The sequence below is a fragment of the Gambusia affinis genome, linkage group LG22, assembly GCF_019740435.1.
Source record: "Gambusia affinis linkage group LG22, SWU_Gaff_1.0, whole genome shotgun sequence".
NCBI classification, from domain to species: Eukaryota; Metazoa; Chordata; class Actinopteri; order Cyprinodontiformes; family Poeciliidae; genus Gambusia; species Gambusia affinis.
In genome coordinates this window covers 20,125,630-20,134,447 of record NC_057889.1, presented here as the reverse complement: position 1 = coordinate 20,134,447, position 8,818 = coordinate 20,125,630, and the positions used below count along the sequence as shown (strand labels likewise).

Here is an 8,818-nt window from a genome sequence, read left to right as displayed (position 1 = left end):
ACTTCACATGATCTCTGTCTCTTTACTCTGCGTCCCGTCCTCTGATGTCCCCCTGATGCATCAGGAAACTTCTTCTCTGGATTCCCAGCAGGGTTTTCGGCGTCTCCTCAGTCCTCTGTGTCTTCTCTCTCCTCATTGGTCCAGTGATGTCGTCTTGTCTCAGTCATGCTGGAGAATCAACACATAATCAGACACACATTCAGTCTAAATAACAGATGACTGAAGGAGACTTTCTGATCACATCAAGTCATCATCATGTCCTCATCTTTTCCACAATCTCTTCCAACCAGTAGAACAGCAGGTGGAGCAGGTCTTCTGCTTCAATTGTTGCTCAACTCAGGTCATGTGACATGAGTTGACGCAGAAATGAAAAAAGAGAAAAGAGGAAAATAATCAAGGACAGCAAACAGAACCAGTTTGTAACTTTCATCTCTGAAATGTTTAGTTGTGTTGAGTAGATAGAAATCTTCTTACTTTTTTTCGTCAACTTAGTTCTCTTATCTTCCTCCACCTGACTGCTGGTGTTGAAGGTGGAGGATTCCAGGCTCAGGAGATCCAACCTGGGATGATCAGAACATCAGAGATCTGAGCAGTCTGGACCTGGGATCAGAAACTAGTGTCAGTATTTTCTAAAGTCTATTCTCTTTTGGGATGGCAAAACATGAATATGACCATATAAACTATTTGTTTCATCAGATTAATAGTTCCTCTTTACTCCACATCCTCTTTATTTCCTTCCCTCTGATCCTGTTCTCTAGTCTCCCTCTGGATAAAAGCTCTTAATTAAATCCCTCAATCATAAATTCTGTCTTCTAACTTTTTATTGACTTGCTGCTTTAATTTGGTCTCTAATACAAAATATTATCAGGCAAAATTTCCTTCCTTAATGTCAATTTTAACTCTATATGGAGGAACACTTTCTACTAATAGTGAATTTCGTTCTGTGTTTCTTTAATAAAGCTGATGGTTGCCAATGCCAGCAGTATTATGTGTTGTTGAATGGAAAAACTTACAAGCAGGAACCACATGGAGAACCACAAAAGAATCCAGCGATGAGAAGCTAAAACCTGAAAGAGTAGAACTGGGAGAGTGGATTAATGGAGGAACAGTGAGAACAATTTACTATATTAGAGAGCACCGTGTGGGGAAGCACCGCTACTACACCCTGAGACATGGGAGAGAAGAGAGGAAAACAGAGACAGAAGCACAGAGAGAATCTTGGAAGAAGAAGTCTCACTGCCAGCTGCTCTGTCTGGGACTGATACTTACTTTTGTCTTAACCTGAAAGGTAACTGCAGCTCCAGGTGGTCCTCAGAATATATCAATGGTGGTCCAAGTTACTGGACCAAGCCTTAACCAAATATTTATATCTTAAAAGATTTTAATTTGTTCTCCGCGTGTTGTTTTAAGTCCTCTACATTTTAATTTGTCCACCATGACATCATATTAGTCCTAAAAGATTTTAATTTGAAATATTTCATTTGTCTGCAGAAGCGTTGTGTCCGTCCCGAAAAGCATAGTTTCTTCTCATTCCAAAGAGATTTTAGGTTTGACACACAGCAGCATTACCGACCTTTAAAACTATTATTACCCGAGTTTAAATGTTTTGCCCAACCACATTTTAAAATGTGGACTTGAAGGTTTAGGAATCCAGCCACCAAATGATTGATCCGTGGATCAACAGTTCATATCCGGGATCCAAAGGTCCTGCCTATTTCTCTCTTCCTCTTGACATCTTTGAACATTTGAATTAACTCCCGTTGTTGCTGTCGCTGCCGTTGTTATTTTATACGTAAATTCGCGTCACTCGGTGTGGATTTTATAATGTCCAGACCAGAATGGTTATAACTTTAAAACCGCTGTTTCAATTTGTTTGTACCAGAGCTCAACTGAGTATTTTGTATCTCCATTTGGTTTTAGAACTGTCAGAAACGTTATTTAAATTTTAAAGAGTTTAATTTCTCAATTGTATCGATTGCAGTGTCCGAGCCACGTTGTCTTAATAGTTTGGATGTTTGATTTTTACTAAACAATATTGTTTTACATTTACTATTAATCCTGAAGTGTTGTATCATTCCTTTTAGCATTTATCTTTTACGCACCAACAATGTCCGACTCCTTTTAGTGTTTTTTGTTCAGCAGTGTGGTCTTGTTTGTCATAAATTTAAATTAGACTCCTCCAGCATTTAGTCGTTCATTGATTAACAGCAAAAAAGTCAGCATCGCCTGTCCAGCCAGAATCCTTAACGTCAAAAATAAAACATCTAGCAGCGGGATAAAGAAAAGCCCCGGCGCAAGACGCTACCTAAGGCATCCTCTGTCCTGCTAGAGTCCTTAACATCTAAAATAGAAAACCTAGCAGCGGGATAAAGAAAAGCCCCGGTGCAAGATGCTACCTAAGGCATCCTCTGTCCTGCTAGAGTCCTTAACATCTAAAATAGAAAACCTAGCAGCGGGATAAAGAAAAGCCCCGGCGCAAGACGCTACCTAAGGCATCCTCTGTCCTGCTAGAAAGCCATTGGCTTTAACAAAAACAACAGAGAAATGATGATATCCTAATGGGACTTCTCAGGTAGGTCTTCAGTTTATCAAGATCCCAATCTAACTAGAGTCACTTGACAAGTCGTAGTGAGGTCTAAACCACGATTGTCTGAAACTCTCTCTCACTCTAATTCCATTTGGTCCAATCCCAGCTGTTTTGATGGTATTGGTTCCTCTTCTATGTCCTCCTCAGACTCCACCCAGATACAGTCTTCAGGGGACGACAAAGTGGAATAATTGCCATGTGCTGATGGTGAGAGACCAAGGACAGGGAAAGACAGAATGGGATCTTCAAATGCCAGTGTAAGTGAAGGACTGAAGACACAAAATTGGCAAAATTGGATCCTCAAAAATTGGATCCAATGGTGATGCATGTAAGACAGTGGAGACAGTGGGCAACAGAAAAGGATCCTCGCGCAGCATGTATTGTGAGGGACTGATGAAAGGGGATGACAGAACGGGATCCTCTTCAGCAACACTGTGCCTAGTCTTCTTGCCAGGTGGCTCCTCTTCAGCATCACTGCCCTTTGTCCTCTTTCTGCAGGTCGAAGATGTCACAAGACCCGGTTCCTCTTCCAAACCTAGCCTTTGTGGGGGACTGATGGCAGGGAATGACAGAATGTAATCTTCAAAAGGAATTGGTGAAGAACTGAAGACAGAGGGTGGCAATATTGGATCCTCCAAAATCAAATCCAATGGTGAGGGACTCAAGACAGTGGAGGACCGAAAAGGATCCTCAAGCAATATGTCTTGCGAGGGACTGAGGACAGGGGATGACCAATCAAGATCCTCATGTGCCATTATACATGAGGGACTGAGGACAGGGGATAACCAAAAAGGATCCTCATGCGCCATGTATTGTGAGGGACTGAGGTGAGGAGATGACAAAACGGGATCCTCTTCACCAACACTGTGCCTAGTCTTCTTGGTGGGGGGCTCCTCTACAGCATCACTGCCATTTGTCCTCTTTCTGTTCATGCCAGTCACAGATGTCACATGACCCGTGTCCTTTTCCAAACCTACCTGGTAAGGTTGAGAGGTCCCAGGAAGCAAAATGGGCTCTTCCCGCTTGTCACGTCCATGTGTGGACTCAAGTGAAGTCAAGGGAGAAATGCCCTGTTGAGGCTTCTGAGACAGGCTGGTAGTACAGTCATCACCAACCTCATCTTCACTGGAGCTGCTAGCACCACTACAACTAGAGCTGCTGCTACTAGTACAGCTGCAACTAGTACAGCTGCAACTGGAGCTGCTAGTACTACTACCACTGGAGCTGCTAGTACCGCTACCACTGGAGCTATTACTGGAGCTGCTAGTACTGGAGCTACTAGTTCCGCTGCCACTGGAGCTACTAGTACTGGAGCTGCTAGTACCGCTGCCACTGGAGCTACTAGTACTGGAGCTGCTAGTACTGTTATTACCAACCTCGTCTTCATCGGAGCTGGTAGTACTGCTCACCGTGATTGGAGGTGAAGTCCAGCGTGACTCCTCTTCCTTGTCTTCAGAAACTGATGGGGAGTGAAATGTGAAAAAATAGAATAAATAAAGATAATCTTTTGTAACAACAAAACAGAAAAAAAGAACAACATATTTTTACATAAAAACAAGAACACATTTAAACTAATGATCAAACATGTATGGACAATCACCACTCAGAGAAACAAACTTTGGTACCAATCAATCATTAGAAACAGCAAATCAAATTTAGACTTGTTGATAGTTCATCTCTAATCATAAACTCTTCAACATAAATTGAAGAGCTGTAGTCTGTGTTGAGGACTTTTTAATAGCTAATAAAACACCTTTAATCTTAGATTGTACCATTAGTGTGAATAAAGTAAAACACTTCAACAAGTTACTCAGTTTATTCTTCTGTAACAACCCATATTCAGAAATCTTTGATGCTGCTGAACAGATATGTTTTATCTTTCTTAATAGCCAAAATAAAATATATGATGCATTCATCACTATTTAACTTAAATTGTTGCTTACATAATTTTAATACTTTAAAAGTATTCCAAAGCTTTCAAAAATATCTCTCCGTTAGCATTTTTAAATGACTAAATCGTTAGTAGTGGTTTATCAAATTAAATCCCTTTGACCTCAACAACTTCTCAGAATCACAGCAAAAGCTACTCTGACAACCAATCAGTAAATCCTACGATATGAATAAATTCCTTCATACTTCCACATATAGCCACCAGTAGAAATGTACGTCTACAAAACTCAAGAGTTTAAAGACTGGGGATCTATATAAACAGCCTTTCCTGAGTTTCCAGTAACAAGGGGCTCCTACAAAAATAAAACTGTTGATCTGCTTTAGAAATCTATATTCAATCTTAAAATGGCCACTATATTTTGTCTAGACATAATCCAGACAAAAATAATACAAATAATAATCCACATCCTCTATGTGTACATGATGTGATAATTAAACACATGCCCCGAAGTTTAATTATCACATGTTAATATCACTTCAAATGTGTCAGTTACGGCTGAAGGTATTGCTATAAATTCATAACATCAGTCTGAAGACCAGGGCTGCAGACTATCCAGCAATAAACTCAGATGAATGTTCACACAATCACATTTGCTCTGAATGCTTCTTTCAATATTACCATTTCCATGGAGACAAAGAATGCAAACAGGATGGATACTCTAATAATTCTCTCAAACTACAATAAGTTTTCCAATCACCACACAGCTATTAGTATTGCTGACTCTTCCTGAAAATGTAATCAGCTTGTAAATATATTACATTTCCAAATATGCAATAGACCAAGACAGCATTAACATTTTATATCCAAGGAGACCAAATGTGTTTTCAAGGAATTCTTTAAAAACTTCTACCAGGCACCGACTGACTTTTTATTCCAAATTTCTGAACAAAACAAGATAAACGTTTTAAACTACATAAGCAGTTTAACCCCCTGTAATAAAAAAAAAAGTTAACTAACAAATAAATCACAACTGGACTAACTGAAACCGAGACAATTGTTTATCTAATGAATTTTAACATTCATTGTTGACATGATGCAATGACCTTGAGTCATTCCAATAACTTAGTTACTTTGTGAAATCAACAGGCACAAAATGATTGTTCTTTAAAGATCTTTCATAAGAATGAAGTTGTGTGTTTTTATTTAATTAATGTATCCATGGAGACGACTTATACCACATTTTTCAAGAAGTTGGTTCCAAAACTACTTTCAAACCAAAACAACTACAAACAACTTTACTGACATTTTCCAAAATTTCAAATAACTAACATTTAAATCACAAAAATCCAATTAACTCATAAATGTTTCATCCCAAAAAAATGCAAATTATACCTTCCTAAGCTAAGTTTTTCAAAGAGTCACAATTTTCTAAATTGAACACCAAAGTCATCAAAATTGATTTTAATTTAAATATTAAAATATTATAGAAGGTACATGTTTGAAAAGTGTTTCTTTAATTTTTTATTGAAGTCATTTTATATAATTTTACCAATGTATCCTTGGAGACTAAATATGTTTGTCTGGGCATTAAAAAAAAAAAAAAAAAAAAAAATTTGACCAAGAACTAGCCAGTCATCCAAGAACTGGACACCAAAGTCATCAAAGCTGATTTTCATAAAGAAATTATTGTTTTGTTTTTGAGAATCAGCTTTCACTGATGATCACTACGTCTAAACACAATTCATTGCCTATTAGTGCTCTACTATTAATGCACGCACACATATGACGTAGTGGTAGGAGTTTGCCCTGCAATGGCCGCCTCTCTCCTTGAGTCCTTGGTCAAGAAACTTTTAACACCCTTCCTGCTGGGTTTGGTCAAACGGGCCAATGGTCTGATATAAATGCTGTGGCTACAACCCATTAGCGTATCACCATGAACGTGTGCATGAATGCAAATTACTGATATTATGTAAAGCGTCTTAGAATCCTAATAAACCGGTCATTTCCATGGAAACCAAATATGTTTACGAGGGCATTTTTCAAAAAAATCAGAAAGTAACAACCAAGAACCATCTATTTTTCCAATAATTGGACAGACATTTAACTGTTTCTTCAAAGCCATAGTGGACATACAATTATTAAATGTTTTTTATTTTATTTATTTATTTAATTTAATGTTTTACGTATTTCATTTAGCGTATCCATAGAAACTGATTGTTTATGCATTTTTCAAAAAATAACGGTCAAATTATAAGCTTAACATTAATTCAACTAATTTGACCATAATTAACTTTAAACATATATATCGTAAATCACTACATCACAATTGAACATTCGGGACTTTTACAGCGAATTTCAGTCAAGAAAAAGGCTCATTAGATAAGAAGGATTTTGGCAAACAAAATATGCTAATTGTCTATTTTTTCTGTACAGCAGTCGGAATTTCTTTACAAAGACACACAAACACAAAATAAACTAAACAATTCACTAATATCTTAGTAAGAACTTGCTTTCGTTTATTAAAAATAGTAGAAGAACGACATTAACCTTCCGGGTGGTCACCCTGCTGGTGCTTGTCCTGACCAGGATCCATCTTTTGTAGGTTTTTCAACCGCAGGCTTCGTCAGCAAGTGCGTTTTCAGCAAGTGCTTCTTCAGCGAGTTTTGCAAAGCAGACTTTATCAACAAGCTCAAACCTTCCGGGGCTGTTAAGGCTCTTTCAGGCGTCTCATTCAAAAATCCAGTCGCAAAGGGGAAGAATTCTGATGGTCACGGCGATTTATAGGGTTGCCAACGCTAGCGTTGTTTCCATGACTATCATTGACGAACGCACGCACGTGCGTTAGAGATACAATACAAGTATCGAGTTGTCTCGTTTACCACTCCTTATCCTGCCACCTACTGGCCAACCAGTGTGAGTCCACAATGAAATCTTTAAAACTCACATTAATGCTGCGATATTATAGTTCTGCTTTCATTCTTAACTAAAATAAAAGCCGCCACCTGGATTTAACTAAGCAAATAGGTACAAGCCTCCTATTGGATAAGTACTGCATAGGCGATTATCTTTCAGCTGGCAACAAGTTATTTAACCCCAGCTGATGCAATGAGTAACTCCTCATTTCTTAAACAACCGTGGCAAAAGACACATCCTGTGGTCATGGTAAAGACGTTAGTCTGTTTAAGAAGGGTCAAATCATTGGCATGCATCAAGCAGAGAAAACATCTAAGGATATTGCAGAAACTACTAGAATTGGGTTCAGAACTGTCCAACGCATCATTAAAAACTGGAAGGATGGTGGGGAACCATCGTCTTCCAGGAAAAAATGTGGTCGGAAAAAAATCCTGAATGATCGTGATCGGCGATTACTTAAACGTTTGGTCAAATCAAATCGAAGAAAAACAACAGCAGAACTCAGGAGTGTGTTTAATTGTGAACGCAAAAGCATTTCCACACGCACAATGCGAAGGGAACTCAAGGGGTTGGGATTGAACAGGTGTGTAGCCGTAAGAAAACCTCTAATCAGTAAGGCTAACCAGAAAAAAAGGCTTCAGTTTGCTAGGGAGCATAAAGATTGGACTCTGGAGGAATGGAAGAGGGTCATGTGGTCTGATGAGTCCAGATTTACCCTGTTCCAGAGTGATGGGCGCATCAGGGTAAGAAGAGAGGCAGGTGAAGTGATGCACCCATCATGCCTAGTGCCTACTGTACAAGTCTGTGGGGGCAGTGCTATAATCTGGGGTTGCTGCAGTTGGTCAGGTCTAGGTTCAGCAACATTGTGTGCCCAAAGAATGAGGTCAGCTGACTACCCGAATATACTGAATGACCAGGTTATTCCATCAATGGATTTTGTCTTCCCAAATGGAACGGGCATATTCCAAGATGACAATGGCAGGATTCATCGGGCTCAAATTGTGAAAGAGTGGTTCAGGGAGCATGAGACATCTTTTTCACACATGGATTGGCCACCACAGAGTCCAGACCATGACCCTATTGAGAATCTTTGGGATGTGCTGGAGATGTCTTTGTGCACAGGTCAGACTCTCCCATCATCAATGCAAGATCTTGGTGAAAAATTAATGCAACATTGGATGGAAATAAATCTTGTGACACTGCAGAAGCTTATTGAAACAATGCCACAGCAAATGTGGGCTGTAATCAAAGCTAAAGGCGGTCCAACAAAATATTAGAGAGTGTGACCATTTTTTGGTGGCGACTTTGTTTTGGCCAGGCAGTGTAAGTTATATTTTTGTTTATATAATATAAATTCTTTTTAAATACTGCTGATATGCTTAGACAACAAATTTAGAGTTGGTAAACTTTGACAAACTAAAATATGA

The 8,818-nt window shown here is 38.9% G+C and overlaps 1 protein-coding gene across 4 annotated transcripts; it reads right to left on the bottom strand.

The window, feature by feature from the left end:
* Window positions 1-261: 261 nt before the first annotated feature.
* On the bottom strand, window positions 262-7,235 carry LOC122825394 (uncharacterized protein DDB_G0271670-like). Of its 4 annotated transcripts, XR_006369640.1 has the most exons (4): window positions 7,026-7,235; window positions 1,014-4,046; window positions 475-600; window positions 262-335 (listed from the first exon to the last, which is right to left on the bottom strand). XR_006369640.1 is itself a non-coding variant. In XM_044106810.1 (2 exons), exons 1-2 carry the CDS (start codon window positions 7,069-7,071, stop codon window positions 2,833-2,835), a joined length of 1,260 nt encoding a protein of 419 aa, XP_043962745.1. In that variant the 5' UTR covers window positions 7,072-7,235; the 3' UTR covers window positions 607-2,832. The 4 variants fall into 4 exon arrangements, 1 of the variants encoding a protein (XP_043962745.1); XR_006369639.1 differs by having other exon boundaries at window positions 268-600; XR_006369641.1 differs by having other exon boundaries at window positions 268-560.
* Between the last annotated feature and the right edge of the window lie 1,583 nt (window positions 7,236-8,818).

What these genes read in the sequence shown, in the direction of transcription:
- LOC122825394 (XM_044106810.1), bottom strand. Translation starts at nt 7,071, where the DNA reads ATGGATCCTGGTCAGGACAAGCACCAGCAGGGTGACCACCCGGAAG. An exon ending in GCAGGGTGACCACCCGGAAG is followed by an intron (nt 4,047 to 7,025) that starts GTTAATGTCGTT and finishes ACTCCCCATCAG; the next exon opens with TTTCTGAAGACAAGGAAGAG.